General features: G+C 38.3%; 2 protein-coding genes across 5 annotated transcripts; one reads left to right on the forward strand and one right to left on the reverse strand.

Annotated features, from left to right (window-relative positions):
* Positions 1–1,329: 1,329 nt before the first annotated feature.
* Positions 1,330–8,201, forward strand: LOC149027986 (ABC transporter G family member 22-like). The gene is made up of 11 exons (XM_089167501.1): positions 1,330–1,378; positions 1,623–2,016; positions 3,045–3,112; positions 3,464–3,702; positions 3,903–4,058; positions 4,196–4,379; positions 4,491–4,799; positions 5,154–5,441; positions 6,576–6,860; positions 7,134–7,241; positions 7,640–8,201. The coding sequence occupies exons 2-11, from the start codon at positions 1,623–1,625 to the stop codon at positions 7,847–7,849; spliced, it is 2,241 nt and encodes a 746-aa protein (XP_089023627.1). The 5' UTR covers positions 1,330–1,378; the 3' UTR covers positions 7,850–8,201.
* Positions 8,202–8,315: 114 nt separating this feature from the next.
* On the reverse strand, positions 8,316–17,525 carry CRTISO (carotenoid isomerase). 4 transcript variants are annotated; one of them, XM_089167511.1, is made up of 15 exons: positions 17,209–17,525; positions 16,630–17,084; positions 14,585–14,791; positions 14,406–14,505; positions 13,471–13,553; positions 13,302–13,358; positions 12,837–12,989; positions 12,379–12,457; positions 12,090–12,235; positions 11,841–11,975; positions 11,609–11,725; positions 10,517–10,627; positions 10,263–10,371; positions 8,628–8,719; positions 8,316–8,517 (listed from the first exon to the last, which is right to left on the reverse strand). In XM_089167511.1, the coding sequence occupies exons 1-15, from the start codon at positions 17,444–17,446 to the stop codon at positions 8,416–8,418; spliced, it is 2,184 nt and encodes a 727-aa protein (XP_089023637.1). In that variant the 5' UTR covers positions 17,447–17,525; the 3' UTR covers positions 8,316–8,415. The 4 variants fall into 4 exon arrangements, with proteins under 4 accessions (XP_089023637.1, XP_089023642.1, XP_089023651.1 ...); XM_089167516.1 differs by having other exon boundaries at positions 11,609–11,722; positions 17,209–17,521; XM_089167525.1 differs by lacking the exons at positions 8,316–8,517; positions 8,628–8,719 and adding an exon at positions 8,726–9,594 and having other exon boundaries at positions 17,209–17,517.
* Positions 17,526–20,010: the final 2,485 nt, after the last annotated feature.

Below are 20,010 nucleotides of genomic sequence, written 5' to 3' on the forward strand. Positions count from 1 at the left end.
TGTACTTTCACATTTCTAATTAAAATGTTGGATTGTTAGAATAGATTATGAACAGGTTTAGTCATTGGTTCATTATAATCAGATCAAACCAAAACTAAACCAAACCATACAAACTGGGTTGTTTCAATACATCACATCGAATTCCATGCAACAATTAAATGCAGGCAAAGAGCTCGACAAAAATATAACAAAATGAACTGGTCTTACGAGGGCAAGATTAATGAAGAGATGAACCTATGGGTCCTAAGATGAAAGATAACTAACCACTAGAGAAGATATTTCCAAAACTTTATTCTGTCCTTTTACGTGAAGAATCAGGAACTCTAAGTGTAATGAGAAGAGGATGTTAGATAGGAGACACATGTCAGGAGAAGAGAATGTTGGATTAAGATCTAGTGATAGATTTTTTATATTTAAACTCTCTTGTCCTGCCCAAAAAAAAAAATTTCACTGTTATCTTTCCTTGTGTTTTATTCTATAATAGGAATCCTAGCTAGACGAGACAGAGAAGAAGACTTAGTGAAAGAGACATGGTTTGATTTAAATTTTGGTTTGATCTGGATTACAATGAACTAGCGACTAAGTCGGTTTAAAAGCTATCCTAACAATCCAATTGTTGTTGCAGAATTCGGTCATCCCGTACTATCGCTTGAACCTGCAAAAACATGCTCGACCGGACACTCTTGAGTTATTCAATTAACTGAGATATTGAGGTTGATCCTTCAGTTCATTTTGAACTAAATTGTTCGTCGGAGACGAAACTCAACCACACCGATCGAATATGTTTTTGCAGGTTCAAGCGATCGTACGGGAGGACCAAATTCTGCAACAACACCAACGATTTGAAAATATAAAAGTACACTTGGCACTCACATATTGAGTGCTACTAGATTTTTGCAAGTTGATAGTGTGAAAATATCTTATAATGTTTGATTGTTGTAATTATATATTGAAATTAATTTCAATGGAAGTAAGTCAAGGGTTCAAAATCTTGTCGAGACCAAGCTCCATTTATATAAAATAGTTACCTAGCAGTTTTATTAAAAAAGAATCAATCATCATAAATCATAAAAGAGCTCCAATTGAGGACCCCAAGAGAAAGCATGTACGTGAAAGTGGAGGTACGTTTCGTATACCCCCACCACGGTAATTCGTCGTCAACTTGAAAGGACCACGTAATGACCCATTTATTGCTATTTTTGTTGTTATTTTAGATTGAGGGACGAGGGTAGTTTCGCAATTTAAAACATTCTCATGTCCTCCTTCATGGCTTCTCGCCTATAAATAGAAAAACACGCTCCACCCTCTTGGGCTGTCTTGCAGCATATATATATCAAGGCTTAATTTCCTCCAACTATATATAGGCCACCACGCACAGGTTCTTTCATTTTCTCTTTTCTCTCTCTTTTTCTTAATTTGCTTTTTTTAACTACTACAGGAAGCAAGTACAGGAGAAAATTCATAAGAAAATGCAGCTAAGAAGCTTCTTATGTTTGTTATCCACATTTTTCTGTCATTTCATGGCTCCAGTACTTCCAGTGGAACCAAACTAGTACTTCACCAGAGAATTAGAGCTGTGATGTAACAGTAAATTAAATTTTGTGACTTGTTTTGGATTTCAGATGGAAACACCGCCGACGACAACGGGTGGAGGACTTGCGAGAGCCAAGTCGGATCAGCTGGTGGAGATAGCAGCTGCGAGGAAATCTCCAAGCAGAACTCCGTCGAGTGAAGCAGTGACACTGGAGAGCGGTGCCAGCCTTTCCAGGAAGTCCAGCTTCGCGAAGAGGCTCTCTGCGGCATCGCCGGGACATGGTGGCGGAGGGAACAGCAGAAGCCATTTGAGGAAGTCGAGAAGCGCACAACTGAAGGTGGATTTGGACGAGGTGAGCAGTGGCGCCGCCCTCAGCAGGGCTTCTAGTGCCAGCTTGGGCTTATCCTTTTCCTTCACGGGCTTCACCATCCCTCCAGAAGACATTTCTGAATTTAAAGCTTTCAGCGACGATGAGATCATCCGTAAGACTCACTCTCTCTCTCTCTCAGTCTCTCTCCCTGGTCCTTCTCATTCCATTATTATCCAACTAACATTGCCATTTCCACCAGGTTTACTATTATAAAATATTTATTTGCATCCGCACCCCTTTCTTTCTCCATATTTGTCACTGCCATACTATATTTCATGGTTTTGCTCGTATACCCTTCTTTTAGATAACAGGAATACAGGATCATGTCTTTTTCTTTTTTTGGGTAGAATACAGGACGGTGTGTTTTACTCCATCCCTTCCTGGGAAACCTTTTTTTTTTTTTTTTGTTAAGAGTATGAGAAACTTGTCGAAATTTTATGGACTGTAACTATGTGATTGAGAAATAAATCGAAATGAATCAGGCTAGCAGAAGAAGAATTCTCTGAATTGTCAGCCCTGCGCTTAGTATAAGATGTTCATAATAGAGGTTAGAAACTACGTTGGAATTACTTGGTTCATCATCTCCTTGGGGGGACGAAGGGTCCAGGATTTGAAGAGAGAGTGAGCAAACCCAAGAAGATAAAAACAAAAAAAATGCATGTGGAACTCTGAACACCTGAGCAGAAAAGGATTGACAACTGGGGAGGGGGAAGTGATGGTCTCAGACGAAGACTACACAGAGGGGCACCATGACTGTTACATGATGACCAGAGCATCAGCATGGCTCCACCCTGTCGAAGCCATCGCTTTTCTGGATGTTAGCCACCTTGAATCAATGGCCTGTCCCAAGTTTATGTCTTCATCAAAATTAATCAAAGCTTGACTTGAGACATGGTTATGGAACCGCAGTATCGGAATCCATGGCTATTGATATTGACATATTGAGCTAGCAATTCAAGATCAAGATTAAGACCTCAAATAATGGTGGACAATGACAATCTATCTATCATTTTAAGTTTTAAGAATTTGACCGAAAATAGAAACTTATAAGAATGATCTTTTTTTGTTTTCGTATTGTGTATTACAATCTTTCTAAGAATATATATTTAATACTACTCACGACTGATGTATTTAATGTAGTGGAGGATATCGAGACGGCCGCTCGCAAGAAGGTACCTGCGGAGCCCACATGGCCAATTTATCTCAAGGTAATCACATCTGCAACTCAAATTCTTGTTAAGATTGTTAGGATTAGAATTTAAACACAAAATTTGCTTGAAGCATTACATTCTGATAATCTAGTTTGGAATATCAAGACGGTTGCTGCAGCTAGTATTTATGGACAACACTAGGTTACTGAAGTATGGGTAATAACTCAAATACCTCAACAATGCTCCTCCTCCCTCCCTCCCTCCTATCGAGCAAAACCCATGGAAGAAATGGAAGATCACTTTCATCATGTAACTCTGCATTTCAAGTTATCATGGAGGATTCTGTGTAGATGTCAATATATTATGGAAACTAGAAACTCATGTCTGTTTGGTTCCTGCGTTCTGCAGTTCACAGACGTGGCATACAAGGTGGTTCTCAAGGGTGTCAGGACAACAGTAGAGAAGGAAATCTTGAATGGCATTTCAGGTTCTGTGAGTCCAGGAGAAGTTTTGGCACTGATGGGACCATCAGGAAGCGGGAAGACCACGCTTCTTAATCTCCTTGGTGGAAGATTAAGCCTACCTGCACCTCAAGGTGGCTCCATCACCTACAATGATAAGCCATATTCCAAGTACCTAAAACGCAGGTATGTATGAATATCTACTCAACTCAAAGAGTCACTTGATTGACAATACGAGCTTTATGATTGGAAAGAATTAAATCATTGTCATGTTCATGATCGAAGGATTTTCCGAGGCCAACGAATGGATCCAATCATGAACATGCAGATGAAAATCAAGGTGAGAAAAATTAAACCATCAGTTCTTAACAAGAAATGGTCTGCAGGATAGGATTCGTCACTCAAGATGATGTTCTGTTTCCTCACCTTACAGTGAGAGAAACATTGACATATGCAGCCCTTCTGAGATTGCCAAAAGCACTGACAAGAAAACAGAAAGAAGAACGAGCCATGAACGTTATTTATGAGCTTGGCTTGGAGAGGTATTTCCCTTTTCCTCTTACCATTATTTAATCTCAGGGTATCTTCTACAACTACTCAGATCTATACAAATAAATAAATGCTAAGTTTAAATATTTGGATCCTCGATGAAATGCTTAGTAGTTAGATGTTTATTCAGGTGTGAAGCCACAATGATTGGGGGGTCCTTTGTGAGGGGAATTTCTGGTGGTGAGAGGAAAAGGGTGTGTATTGGCAATGAGATTCTAATCAACCCTTCCCTCCTGTTCCTCGATGAACCAACCTCTGGCTTGGATTCAACAACAGCTCTTAGAATTGTTCAGATGTTACAAGATATTGCTGAGGTATGCAGATTTTAAAGGCAGCATCTACTAATAAACTACCTATGTAAGCTGACATGCCAAGAGCCTAACTTAGCTAGTTTGTTGCCATTTTGTCTCCAAATCTGATGGCAGGCTGGCAAAACAGTGGTGACTACCATCCATCAGCCATCCAGCAGACTGTTCCACAAGTTCGACAAATTGATACTTCTGGGGAAGGGGAGCTTGCTCTACTTTGGAAAGGCATCAGAGGCAATGGTTTATTTCTCATCCATAGGATGCTCCCCTCTAATTGCCATGAACCCAGCAGAGTTCTTGCTAGATCTAGCAAATGGAAATATCAATGATGTTTCTGTACCATCAGAATTAGAGGATAAGGTACAGATTGGAAACACAGAAACCGAAACAAGAAATGGGAAGCCATCTCCAAATGTTGTGCATGAGGTAATGCTTCCTTCTTCTAATCAACTATACACAGAATTCGAAGAAATGGGAACACAAAGTCGTGCTTTTTTTGTTTATTTATTAAAAGCCATAGGATTGTTGGCCCTTCTATTATCCAGCTAACAATCAAAATTAAAATTTGCATTGTGTTGACAATTTTCTCCATGCCATTGATTTGGCAATTTATGTTCTTCATATGTTCATAACAACATCTGTTTGATATCAGAACACAAAGAATAGAACTCATGCATCCTTCACACTATGCGAAATAGAATACAGGACAAATCAATGTGATTTTCGTTTGTTGTAACTGGCAAGCTCCAGCTTCTCATGTTCTTACTATTGTATTAACAGTACCTTGTTGAGGCCTATGAGACAAAGGTGGCAGAGAATGAGAAGAAGAAGTTATTGATGCCCATACCCATTGATGAAAAATTCAAGTCAAAGGTGTGTTCTCCCATGAGAGAATGGGGGGCAAGCTGGTGTGAACAGTATTCCATCCTGTTTTGGAGAGGCATCAAAGAAAGGCGGCATGATTACCTAAGTTGGTTGAGAATCACCCAAGTTATCTCCACTGCTATTATCTTGGGTTTGCTCTGGTGGCAGTCAGATGGTACTACCCTCAAAGGACTCCAAGATCAGGTACTAAAGCTTTGTCCTCTAAATTAAGCACCAATATCACTGAGCAAGATGGAACAACACTGCACAACTTTCTATTCAAGGTGCTGGTTCACTTCTGTTTCTTTGCTCACATATTACATAATTCAGAAGCACCACATCTACAACTAGGATGAAAACAGGGCAGATGCATTCTGCACATACTAATTAATTTGTAAAGATCTCATTTACACTTACACAATCAGTAGATAGGTTTATATAAAATTAAAAAATCACTTGCTGGAAGATTGTCATTAGAAAATATTCACTGACATCTAGACTTCTTAGTCTCTTCCTCTTCCTCCAAACTATCTTGGTTGTATTTGATGTACAAGAAGTAAATAGGAAGCTCTTTATGTTGACTCAATAAATACCCTTGTTCTGCCCTCTTGGCATTTTAAAGCCTCAAAATTGCATGAGATAAGTTACTCTCACCAAAACCATCGTTGGCCAAATTTAACAATCATTGATGTATCTTGACTACTTCCTCAGTCCCACAAAGAGAATATCTTTTTAGTTTTTCCATGTCCCAAATTGTTTATTGTAGAACATACTCAGCCATTTCCCAACTAAATGGCCGGGGTTGGCTACATGGAACCTTGCCCTGCAATCAGCTCTATTTGAGGTCATACTAGACACAAGGCTTAAGTTATGCATGGGAGAACGTTGGAGAAAAAAATGGCTGAAATAGTCTATGCTTAATGCAGTAGTAACACCCTCCTTAAATGTGGCTCTTTTCAAACAAGATGGTCTTTGGGGGTCAGAAGAAGCAGCCAATAAATATATTGAAAGATTCACCAGGAGATTTCCATTAGTTCAACATTCTCAATGTGGCTACATCTTCCATACATGTTGAGAAGAGGAAAGTAATTGAGAATCATGTGACAGAATATTCGGCAATTCAAATTTTGAATTGTCAAACTCTCCATTACAAGCACTAACCTGAAATGCCAGAAAATCACGAGGCCATGAAGCTAAATAAGATTATTCACAAAACCATAGTTCTGAATTTCTGTACTGTCAATTAAGTTTCATAATTTTCTGATGAACTAAGAAGGTTAGCAAAGCATTTATCTTTTATATTCAACTCTAAGCTTACTCAATCATCTTGCCTTGCAGTCAGGATTGTTGTTCTTCATTGCTGTCTTTTGGGGCTTCTTTCCTGTTTTCACAGCAATCTTCACATTCCCTCAAGAAAGAGCCATGATAAGCAAGGAAAGAGCAGCCGACATGTACAGATTAAGTGCATATTTCATTGCTAGAACAACCAGTGACCTGCCACTTGATCTCTTCCTGCCTCTAGCTTTCCTTCTCGTTGTTTACTTCATGGCGGGCTTGAAAGTGAGCGTTGGTCCATTTTTCCTAAGCATGCTTACTGTGTTCCTCTGCATTATAGCAGCTCAGGTATGCTTCTTTCACAGTCAATTGTTACTGATAAAAATCACAGGTGTAATGTTGCACAAGGTCATTAGAACAGCTCTGACTGTCCCAGTTGAATATGTAAAATGAGGAAGTTCTTATTTTACAAATTTAATAAACCTACGCCAGAGCTGTTGAGTGCACTCCACCTGGTCCTTTCCTATTCTATCACCAGACAGGAGTAGAAGACTAAGCTGCATGTACACTCCAAGAAAGAAGAACATATCACACAAATTATTACTGGGGATACACTCGCAGGGGCTCGGACTGGCTATTGGTGCTACACTGATGGATGTAAAGAAGGCAACAACTCTGGCTTCTGTGACTGTGATGACATTCATGTTGGCTGGTGGCTTTTTTGTCAAGGTAAGCATGCAGAAGCAATCCTAATGAATTCTTAAATGCTACTAACTCAAAGACCCAGTGAATGTAGAAATATGATTCACTAATGAGGCAGCCAAAAATCAGATTAGATTTGGTTTACAGGCAAAGAGCTGGTATCTTAACTGTCAGAACCTGACCTAACTTCTAAAGATGCCTACATTAGAACCTGACTGGCTTGTGAGAACCTAATCTGACATATTTGTCTGAGGAGCTACCCCAGGAGATTTCTTGACTACTAACAATATTTCTGGCAGAAGTTTCTACAAACAGTAAACCTGTCCAGGTGACTGGACAGAAAGACAAAAAAGCTGCCCACTTTTGCTGACACTTGTTAGAGGAGCTCTATTATTGTTCTGAAAAAATGCATATAATTTTTGCAGAGAGTACCAGAGTTCGTATCATGGATCCGTTACATTTCTTTCAACTATCATACTTATAGACTGCTTCTCAAGGTGCAGTACAATCATATGACTCCTGCCATAAATGGAATGAAACTGGACAATGGTTTGACAGAAGTAGTTGCCTTGGTTATTATGGTTTTTGGATACCGTATCCTGGCATACCTTTCATTGCGGAGAATGAAAGTCTGATTTTGAGTTTTTGATGAACTAGGAGTACTATGAGCAACAGAGAGTTATCAACTATCATTTAAGATCGCCTCTCACAATTTCACTTCTCAATGACCTCATGGAAAAGGGTTGAGTGAGAGCGGGGAAAGAAACCAAGCAGTAGTAGGGACTAGGGATAAGGTTTTTTTTTTTTATAATTAGGTATAAATTTGTATTTTGAGAAAACTGGATACAATATTATTGTCTTAAGCTAAGGACGTTTTGCCTTTTTTTTAATGTGAAGAGTCCTTGAGTATGTCTTGTTGAGATAATTTCTCTAGCCTTCTACAGATTTTGTTCCTTTCATTTACAGTTGCTACTGAACACTTCCAATGTACTGAACCTGAATGAACTCTTAGAAAAGAATTCACTTGTATGATGGATGAAAAGAAACCTGAATGAATTCTTAGAAAATAATTCACTTGTATAATGGATGAAAAGAAACTGGACATATTACAAATTTTTATAACAGAAAGAACAAGGGTGACAGAACAATAAAAGTGAGAAAACCTATTTCTATGTAAAAGATCATACAGCAGTTGCCCCTCTTAGGATACAATTGGGGATAGCGTCCTGTTGTAAGCTTGACAAGTAAGGGCACAGAGTGATGAGGCCATGGCCTCTTCGGGATAGGCAAAATAACTCGAAATCTGAAATAACAGAGTTAGATCTCCAAGTGCATTGCTGAAGCCAAAAGCATGCCCTGATACAAAGCGGAAACCAAAACATCAATCTGCTGTGGGAAAAACGGAAATCTTACAGGTTTTTCGACTCTTTTTGAGGGGTGAAAACAAATTTGAGGCAGAAACAAAAGCTCTAATAGTAGGTTTGAAGAAGGCAAACGAACTGAACCTGCAAAAAAATTTGGATAGTCAGATTCAGCAGCAGTTATTTCCCTAATGATCAAAAGAAACCTCCCTGGTTTATACATTGCAGCAGTGATACGATCTGCTGTTGTTCTGGGTTTGGTAGAATGGAGAATCACTGACTGCTATGAAGCAACAAATATGATAGCAGATTATCAAGCAAATTCAGTGGCCAAAAACCATACGTCTTCTCAAATACACGTGTAGCCTGAGATGACTCTCCAAGCAATGGAAAATGATGCAATGGTTAGACCTTGATCTAGGTTTATGGAATAGCCTCACAGAGATCTCTACCTGATGTGAGTGGAGATGCTAAACTTCCCCTCTTGTATATTTAATTTTCTTGGTTTAATATAATACAACTGATCCTTAAACGAAAAACAAAAAAAAGCAGAAAGCAAAATGGACACTGAGCTAATACTTTAAAGGTTGTACTTTCCCAAAATTTTCAACAAATTATTGTGTTATCTTTCTCAAAGCCAGCAGAAAAATTCAATACAACGAACATAAATAACCTCATATATCTTATGGCATTTCTACTTTATCTGAGATGTATGGTATACTTCAATTCCCCTATGCTGAACACTGGATGGCTGCCACCTCATAATGTCAACAAAAATTATTCCATTCCTCAACCAAGATGCTATCACTTGCTGTAGAACATCTGCTCGGCAGGTAAATTACATTTATATTACTTTGCCAATGGGTTAGAAAATCGCAAGAAGTTCCATATTTTGTTCTTCCACTAAACTGAAGGCATAATTGGCCCAGGCAAAGCCAATCCTTCTCAAGCAATCGTCCTGAACCAGCGAAGAAGTCTCAGATGGGCAGCATCCAATAATGGGATTCTTTTCTCAAGCCCTGAGAAACCAACAGTAAAAAGTAAAATCCAAACATAAATAATGCAGCTAAAATCACCCACCAACTATTTAACGATATTTAATCAACTAACATTCAGTTATATTGATGATCACCAGTGATTTGACTGATGCTGCTCACTGTCATTTATTCATAATTTAATCAGAAATTTTATAGATAGGGCAAGAAGTTCACTATTATACTGGACTTTTAATGAGATCATGGTATCTCCAGCTTAACTCAGCCTTATCTTAACTAAATGCAGTTGGCTACATGGATCATGTAACTCCAGTAGGCTATACTCAAAATCATACTTGACGAGGCATAAGCTATGCATTTCTTTCCTCATCACTTCTCCTGGAGTAATTTTAGGCCAGCCCCTGACTCTTTCAGCCCCATTACTCTAAACCAAATGACTCCACCAAACTTGGCCACCTCAACCATTTCTCTTGCTATTAGAGATAGATTCAAACTTGACGAGATAATGGACACCCAATCAATGATATGAAACCAGGTCAGGTGACTGGATCAGTGATTTAATTTCATCAAATCAACAATTAATTAAAGAGGGTAGAATTGATAGTCATAGACAATCCATACATGTTACTGGTATCACAATCATTGACAGCAGGCACAGCCAAAGTACTTCAATTTAGCTCCAGAAAACTCACCAATATCAGCAGCTACCCGATAAGCACACATGATTCCTGAAAAAGCAACAGCTATGACTCCTTGCCCTGGAAAACAGCTATCACCAACGCAGTAGAGTCCATCTATAGCCTGCATGTCCAAAATAATGCATTCCAACTTCAATTCATACAAACTCATTGAAAGACACTGAATTTTATCTGCAGCACCACCTAACACCTACCCAGGTGCCAGGAAAATTTATTTGAAAAATAAATATGCAGTAAGTACAACTTACTGTTGTATTGAATGGCATCCCCAACAAGCCCTTAGGGATCTCACGTGGCATTGGCCCATAGGTACCATTATCACGAGCAAGGAATCGCCTATGCGTTTTGGGAGTCCCAACCTGCCATCATGGAAATGGCATGAAATGAACCTTAAATATTCAAACTCAATGGTTACAAAGACAGTATTTTATGGAAGAAATGTCTTTGACTGAAATCAAGCACACGAAAAAGAGATGGAAATTCAAAATAGCTAAAATGACTACTGGTAGCTTACAATGATAGAACTGTTGAGCTTTGATTAAATGAAGGAATAATGAGTCAACATACTTTCTCCAGATAAGTTGATGTCACCAAAGGCCCAACATCAAGGAAGTATACCCAGTGATGTTACTTCAGCTCCCTCCAAGAATGAAAAAAAACATACCATGCACAAGGCTTCCACCAGTGTTGGGTCTGGGGAGGGTCATCATGGATACAACCTTACCCCTGCTTCTTGAAGTGTCTATTTCTCGACTCAAACCCCCCACCACTAGGTTGCAATGAAACAACCTCACCATTACACTGAGGCTACCCTCTAGTCCCTCACCCAAATAAACCAAGACTCAGACAGAGTGTAAGACCTTGCAAGAAAGCGAACATGCCCAAACCCAGCTCTATCAGAGTTGTCCATGGTAGCCGGACCCAAAAATCACATCAAATTTACAAAACTTGTACTATTCGAAGCAGCATCCTGCAATTGCCTTAGTACCCCAGTGGACAAGCAGGATTTTGTTTTGTAGTCCAAGAAAATATCAGAGAACTGTCATGTCAGCTTAAACTTCAATGGATTGTAAATTTCATACAATTGGAAAATATAGAAGAAACAATGATCTCACTAAGAACAAGATTTTAGGACTCAATGCAGTAGAAGAGCCAAGTCAGGGAATCAACCAAAAGATAGTTAGCACTACAAAATTGTACAGAAGTGTTCAAAGTTGATTTGCAATTTATAAGCAACAGCATTAAGCATAGAATTCAATTCATATGGCAACTTATCATCACTACTGACAGTCTAATCATTCTTAATTGCCCTGATATCATGAACTGCTATTAACTCTTACCTCTTTAAAAACAATGGATGATTTAAGCCCTGGAAAAAGTTTCCTTTCTAGTCTGCTTATGATTTCATCAGCCACAAACTCCTTTTTTTCTTCATAGTCTTTCCGAGAGAGCCCCTGCTGAAACAAGGGCAAAGAGTATCAAATCTTGACCAAGAATTGGGTAAGAAAGATAACATTCAAAATCCAGATCAATTTAACTTAGCAATACAGCCCCACTTGTAGTAGAAATCACCTTCCAGTCCTCTATGCAAGAAGTTGTAAATACATGAAGAATATGACACCCTTCAGGAGCCAACGATGGATCCAAAACAGTTGGAATGCTCAAAAATATGCTACCATATGGCTCCTCCAACTGGTTCCAATCACTCTGCAAGGATAAATAAAAGACAATGTCATGATTACATCATTCACTCTCCTTCCTTAACGGAAGCCTCCCTTACAACAGCCATGAATGTAAAATGTAATTAAGATATACAAATACCTCAAGAACAAAATGATGGCAATCTGTATCTGGTGGCAGCACCTCTGATTTCACACCCATGTGAATGGAAAGAAATGATGGGGCCTTAACATAAACTCTTTGAAAGTCCTCCTCCTCTTTTGGAAGATCTTCCTTTAAAAGTTTACCTGCAACATTATAGAAATAACTCCAGTTTTAGTAAAGTTGCCACCACAATAATCAATGAAATAAGAGCACACTTAAGAAGATCCCAACCCCACTTGACAGTTGATTTGTTTAAACATTAATTCTATTAGTCAGGATAACTAACCGAAGGTATCCCATCTAGTTGCATTTGATATTACAGTTTTGGAGAAGAACTCCCTTCCATCTGAAAGCTTTACTCCAACCTGTAAAATGCAGAAAATGAAGTAGCATAAGAAATATTATACTCAGTGGCCTCCTTCCCAGCCTTTATGTCGTGTATAACAGCTTTACTGACAAAGTTAATAAAATGACAGAACAACAGAGCACAAAGACCATAAGACAGCGTGAGAAAGAGAATGTCCAAACCACAAAAGAGGTAACCAGAGACAAATCAGATAAAAGGGCCTCCCACAACTAAATTGGAGAATGACCACAAGAACAAAAACTCTCACTGAAACCCACTGCTAGCAAACTCATTAACATGAAATATCCCGGGCACCAAATGAAAGAGATACTTGCTTGTACATAAGTAGTCAGAAAACTAAATTGGAATCAATGACAAAAGATTGAGATCGCACTCACAGCTTTCCCTTGCTCCAGTGTAATGCTGGTAACGTTTGCCTTATAAAGTATTTTACTTCCCTTATCAACCAAGCCTTTTGCCAGGGACTTTGCAATTCCACCAACACCACCAACTGGGTAGTTGATTCCCCCAAAATGCCTGTCACATAGAACCTGTTACAAGCAATATATGAGAAAACAGGACAAGAATGGAATCTATGTTGAAGTACTCGACTATTTTAGCCTGCTGGTTTACTCACGGATACTGATGATATGCATGTGATGGATTGCACCTTGGTTTCTTTTTCAAGAGAAGAAAATGTGTGTGGTAAATGGGAAGATTACACAGGAAGGATTGCCCAAAGGAGAAATGATCATAATTATGTAAATCTTTTACGGCTATCATATCAAGCACTTGAATCCATGTCAAACAGTGATATATGAACTTGTGTCTAAATGAATGAAACCAACCAAGATATAGCTTACCATGCTGGCATTGATCATTGGTGTCTGTGAAGCTTTAACTGTACTCACTATAAAACACTACAAAACATGTTTCATTTGAGATTGTTCAGATATCCCGCATACAGATTGAAGAGCCATGAAAAGTTAAAAAACTGTAAAAACAGTATGACACAGAAAATATGTAGCGGACCTCAGAATCTATGAAAGACAACAATTTGGGATCCCTTATAAACTTCCGAGCAATGTCTCCAGCATTCTGAGGCAAATAGTAAGCTGCCAAACAAATGCACAATCATTTAAGAATCACGTCCAGAGACAATAAAACAAAGAATCACTCCATATTTTAACTTAACCTTTAATGGGGAAAAAGTATATAAATCAACAGAAGAAAATAATTAAAGTCACATTACAGGCACCAAAAAAGATCACTACAAATAAAAGAACTGTGAGATACCATTAATTAAACACTACAAAGTGCACTGTTCCGCATGGCACATATCCGGGGATTCAGCAACTATCATCGGTAACTAGCTCAGTCACTGATTATGTACACCAGGGTTGAACAGAGGAAACAGTTTCAACTATCTTTGGAAACCAAAGACCAGGTTTTCTTGTGCCATACTGCCATTGGCTATGGCATAAGTGCAGGGCGTCAGAACCTACAATTCACTTAATCACACCAGGAGTTCACCAAATGGAGGCAGTAACAAAACATTTGTGCTACTCATATTCTGGGCCAGTCACCCATTATTTTCTCTAAGAAGATCATTCCAGTGCACAAGGTTCCCCCATCAGCAGTGCTGAGATGGGCAGATTTGAGCATCCTTTACCCCTGCAAAGCAGGAGAGGCTGTCTCCAAGTTCTGAATCTACAAACAGCAGGTTGCAATTGTACAACTTATCGATTGCACCAAAAAGCCCACCAACTAGTCACCACATTCTAGTGACTACCTGAAGAAAGTGTTATTAGAGATAACAGTCATAAACAGGCATTGGCCAGTGCCATGGAGAACTAGCAAACAAGCCAGCAATCCCAACCCCGCATGCTATTTTTTGCTGATATGTTTATGATTCAACCGTAAGTTCACATATACAGAATATGGCAAAGCAATTAGGAAGTGATTACCAAGGGTCAAGCATTCAACGGGCTTCTGAAAGAATTGCCCAAAGAGGTAGAGTGGCTCCTCAAGTGACTTCAATTCCAATGAATTCAAGGCATTGAAGACCTGTATAAATAGTGCTTAGTGTACATTACAGGATCCAATAAAGCCCAAAAGGCCATAGCAAGTTGCAATCAGAACAAACCTTCCAACATTCTCCGTAAAATTTGAGGATTCCTTCCTTTTCATGGGGAAATTTATTGATGAGTTCTGCAATGAAGTCATTGTACTCTCTATGTACTTGTACAGACAGATTATCCGGTAGATGAAAATGGACAGTGGTCGGATCAGGAATCACCTGCATCTCACACCCCACTGCTGCCAATGCCTGGGTTATCAAGTTTAAATTACCCTGTCCATTATAAGGAAGCCAAAGAATATCTTATTAATGATTTAAACATGCCTTGGGTTCAACATCTTAGAATAGTAATGAGTATGTAATCTCAAAGTCCTTGAAAATAACCACATGGGATTCTTTTTGGGTAGGAAGATTCAGAAGTAATTAAAAACTAGGGTCTCAATTTGAAGCAATCTCAACATTACACCATTGCATAACCTAAGAATTTGGCATGTGAAAGGACTTTTGACATTACAAAGTTATGCATACCTGGACCATAGTTGCTTCCGCAAGTGTATCAAATAATTTATATAAGTTGTTTTAAGATAAAAAAAAAAAAAAAAAAAAAACTGTACCTGATGCCTGGTACTTCCTCCCAGAAGCATTAACTAAGCCCTTCATATTTCTTTACCCTGGAGGATAATCCTATTATAAATTGACCGATTCAACAACAACTACAATGTGCTCAGCCATTCTCTAATGGGATTTCCAGAAGCCTAAAGTTACTAGGTTCAGAAATTCAGCGAAACCAGACAAACAGTGACAGGTTTAGAAACCAAATTTCAGGAAAATTGGAACAACAGAAGATCAGATGATGTTGAGTGCTCTGTCCAGGTAAAAGAATATGATGCTAAAGCTCAGGATCAACCCAATGATCTGATTCTTAAGACCTGAAGATTCCTACTCGGAGGAGGAACATGAGAAGCCGGGCAGTCCAATTCAAGTATCCGATTTAGCACAATAAAACAAATGAATCCAAATGCAGGAACCCAAAATCAGATGTAGAAACCTAACCTGAATTTGAAGTTCAACTTGAATCAGGAAAATACCATTCCATTGCGTACATCCAACACCAGAAAACAACTCAAAGTTGAAATTCCGGACATATAGGACTGTTCAGACGAGTATCCGAATAGCATATATGGAAGCAAAACTGAAGTCCAACATTTAGTGGTTAGGTTTCAGAGAGTTCCTTGTCGAAGTAGAAATTCCAAAAAAAATGGGGGGTGGGTTGGGGTGGGGTGGGGGGAGAAAAAGATTGGACAATATGCTGAATGGGAGTATTGAGATGAGCTTCAATTGATTGAAAAATGGACAAAAGAATAGAAGACTAATAGAATATAATATGTGCTTCATGAATCCTACCTATATCACTAACTTGGCTTCTGAAACATGGGCTTCTCCACATTTCACAAGAAACAGGTGTTATGACTGACAGCATTAAAAGTTGAAAGCCAATTCCATATATCTTAAAATATATTATGTATAAACTCTCAAAATATTAATTGAAATACTAGCCTACAGAACTAGTGATCAAACAAGCTACTGCTTGATTGACCAATAACACTAGACTTAAAACACCACACAAGATATTTCATAATGAAAGAAGACTAATATTTTATTACAGAACTGGACTAATAGATCCCAATCCAGCCTGAACTAGGACACATAAGATGACCAAAGGGCAGGGAATGATTGCCAGGTCAGGTGGGCCTGCACCAGCAGAATGCCAATGGGTGCAGCTCTACTTAAATAGATTTTCCTGGTCTTTCTCCCACTTAGTCTGGACCTCATATGGAAACTACGAATTCTGAAATTCCTGAAATTGAAAGCTATTTTTCTTGTTCGAGAATTGCTATTGAAGCCTGGATACAGCATTGTCAAGGTAATGGAGTCCTATTACTTAGTTCTCAAAAGTATAATCGTCTCGACATACACGTTACAATTTCCTGTCACTAGTTTAGAATTTCTGCTGTTGAACTCAATCTGATTGATGAAACAAGTTCCAATTTTCAAACTCACAACTGAACTAACACTTCCGACAGAACTTACTTAGGGATAAAAAGGTTCACCTTATCACTGAATCCAAACATGACAGAAGATCCAACGTCAAATGTAAACCCGTCCCTCTGAAAATACCCTGAACTCCCACCAGGAATGACATACTTCTCAAGCACCAGCACCTTCGCTCCCTTCACCGCCAGCTGAGTTGCCGCAACCAGTCCACCAATTCCAGACCCGATGACAATCGCATCATATTTCTCCCCAGTCGCAACCCCACTCTCGTCTTTCTCGACTGGCTCGGCAACACTCATCAGAGACTTGGGGGGGTTCACAGCCAACTTCAGTATTTCACCCTTAGGCAACTTACAAAACCCAAAATTCCGGTTCCTCAATTTGAAACAAGAGGATTGAAGTGTACTGGAGTGAGCATAGAGAGGAGATTTATGTCGCGCAGAGGCAGTGGGAAACCCTAGTTCGGCGATTGAAGTGGAGGCGGAAATGGAGAAAGTAAGCATCTTCAATCCTTTACAGTAGTAGACCTCAGTCAGAGAGATGATTAGCTTACCAGTTCCTAAGATTCAAAATCATACAAGATCACAAAGTAAAAGGAGATGAACCAGATTTTGGAGAGGCGTTTCTCTGAATACCTTCATTAATCAGTTTCTTAAAATCATACAGGACAGTTTTCGGAGGAGAGTTGGGTGAGTTTGGCCGGAACACCGTTGCTGAGTCTCCGACACGATTTTCAGGTGAAGGTGCGCATCGTGTCGAACAAGTGCATAGTTGAGTTTTGAGGGATGACAAAACATTCACTTTGGCTGGAGTTGAGTACGCCATGTCAGCATATCCACGTATCCTGCGGTTACCCGGATTGAACCGCCACATTAACCGTTTCTAACATCAGCCCGACTCGTCATGTTCGGCGAAACGCGTTTTCACGGTGACCCATGACCCATGTGGAGGACATCCCCATTCACATGCGGGAACATGATAGTGTTTTAGGCTTAGCAACATTATAGTTGCTCATGAAGCTATCTTATGGGATTCGGCTGGATGCTTTATAGTTGCTCTAGTTAAGATATGTCAGAGTTCATCAGTCATTACTGTAAATGCTGAACCTATTAGAGATAGGCTTTTTTTAACTTTAAACTCTTTTGTTGATAGAGTTATTTTATTATCAAATTGTCAATATATTATTTCAGTTTTAAATTGTAGTAATCAACCCATTGACTGGGTTAATATGAGTATTATTAAAGAAATTCAACAGCTTGCTAAAAATTTCTTTTTAATTTAATTCATATATATTTGTAAATCTTCAAACTCTGGTACTGATACTATTGCTCGTGAAGCAAATATGTTTGTTTTATCTAGGTCTTGGTGGTTTGTCCCACCTCTTTTTATGTGTGTAAAGTGTAAACAATGATTTTTCTTCCAAGTTTATTACTAGGAATATGATAATATAAAATTAGTAGTTGTTGGGCAAAAAAGAAACATGTTTTTCTTTTCTTTGTTTTTTTGACACGAGGCACTTTTTATATATAGGGGATTTAGAGATCGTGATGTTACATATATTGCCGGTAAAAGTTGAACCATCGACCTCTCCACTAAGAAGAAAATTTCTTAATCATTACACCAATCCTCCATTAACTGGAGCTACAGGAATTTGAAATCGAAATCGAAATCAACATAATTTTGAAATTGGCGGTCTAGATTCTTATCGTCTTATATATTTCTTTTTATTTTTCAGAAACTGGTAGCTTTTTATGTGGGATGGTTCCAAGGCGGTTTAAATTCCTAACTTCATACTATGAGACGTGGATGTGACAACTAAACCAACCATAAAGTTTGCTAACAAAATTTTTATATTAATGACGTTACATCTAGCCTTGCGAGTGAAAAAAAAAATCCACTTTATATTGAAAATCTTATTTTCACATATGCAACTTTAATGACTAATGGTATTAAATCTTCTCTCAGTTGTACTCATAATTTTTTTTTTCTATCTCTCAGTCGGCTATTTTCTAAAATTATTACTAAAAATATAATGAGAATAAATTAAACTAACGTCCAAATTACTTAAAAAATTTTTTTATTAAAAATGATCTTTTTAATTTTACATATTATATGTTTTGGTAAATGACTATCATCATGTTTACTAGCCTTTCACTACCCCACCTCCCTTAAAAAAAAAATCTCCCTATCGAAGTTTTAAATATTTTCAATTGTGGAGACTATTGTGGATCAGAGTATCTATTAAGATTAATGCTATTAAGCATATTACTTATAACTTATGATGGTATTGACCATGTGACGAGCACTAATATTATTTTAATTATTCTATTAAAAAAACCAATCACCTGAAAAGTAACTACTTGCTTAAAAACGATAAGAGATTATGGAGATTTTGATAGAATTACCCACCAATACTTACAAAGCTTTAGCTTCAAATATCTTTTTGCAAAAGTATGAAACATACTAGTCTTTTCGCACATAATTTATCTTAACCATCACATGATGAATAAACATTAAACTTCATTCACCATAAGCAACATCCATATTTTTTCTCACAATTTTTTCAACTATCTATTAGGGTTTTTTTTCCAGTCTAGATGGGTTATGTCTGACTAGAAAATAAATTCTCATGAATCTCTCTGTCTCTTTTTTTCTTTTTTGTTGGAAACTAATTCATTCAGAGCCCTAAGAAAAACAGATGGGGATGCAAGAGGGATCATCCAGCCACAAAGTGGTATTAGGCCAAGTTGTCAAACTTGAGATCGACAATGCCATCTTTGTTAGAACATTGGCCTGTCTAGGAACATGAGAGAAAGTACAAGTAGAAAGGGAAGATGAAAGATGCAAGATATCAGAGAGTATAGAGTGGATACACAAAGGAATAGGCTTAGCCACATCATTGAGAAGTGCAACCAATTCCTCATTATCAAGGAATAGGCTTAGCCACATCATTGAGAAGTGCAACCAATTCCTCATTATCAGCTTCTATCATCACATTTGTCAAACACAACTCTAAATCACTTTGAATCCCTCTATGAACATCAAGGGATTCACCTTCAATGATTTTCACAAACTACAAGGGGGTAGCTCTTGCTAACAAAGGGGATTTGGCCTCCGATCTAATCACTATCCCCACCCCGGTCTTCTTGCTTGAATGACATCTAGCTGCATTAGTATTGATTTTTGAGAAACCAGGGGGTTCCATTGCTTTGACTTGCTAACCTGCTACCTCTCACCTGTTGTTCCTCCCAAGTACATCACTTTAAAAATAAATTTTAATTACAATTCTTTGTGACATATAAATGGGTTTTAACCATTTGATATGATGTTGGGACATATGTTATATATCTACAAGGAACTCAGAAATAGATCGAATAAATTTCCATTTTGAAGGGACCATAGCAAAGAGGGTAGACCTGATTTTCTCCTCCTCAGGA

Source organism: Hakea prostrata, chromosome 1, assembly GCF_041222555.1.
Source record: "Hakea prostrata isolate BN-2017 chromosome 1, UWA_Hpros_2, whole genome shotgun sequence".
In the NCBI taxonomy this organism is placed as follows: Eukaryota; Viridiplantae; Streptophyta; class Magnoliopsida; order Proteales; family Proteaceae; genus Hakea; species Hakea prostrata.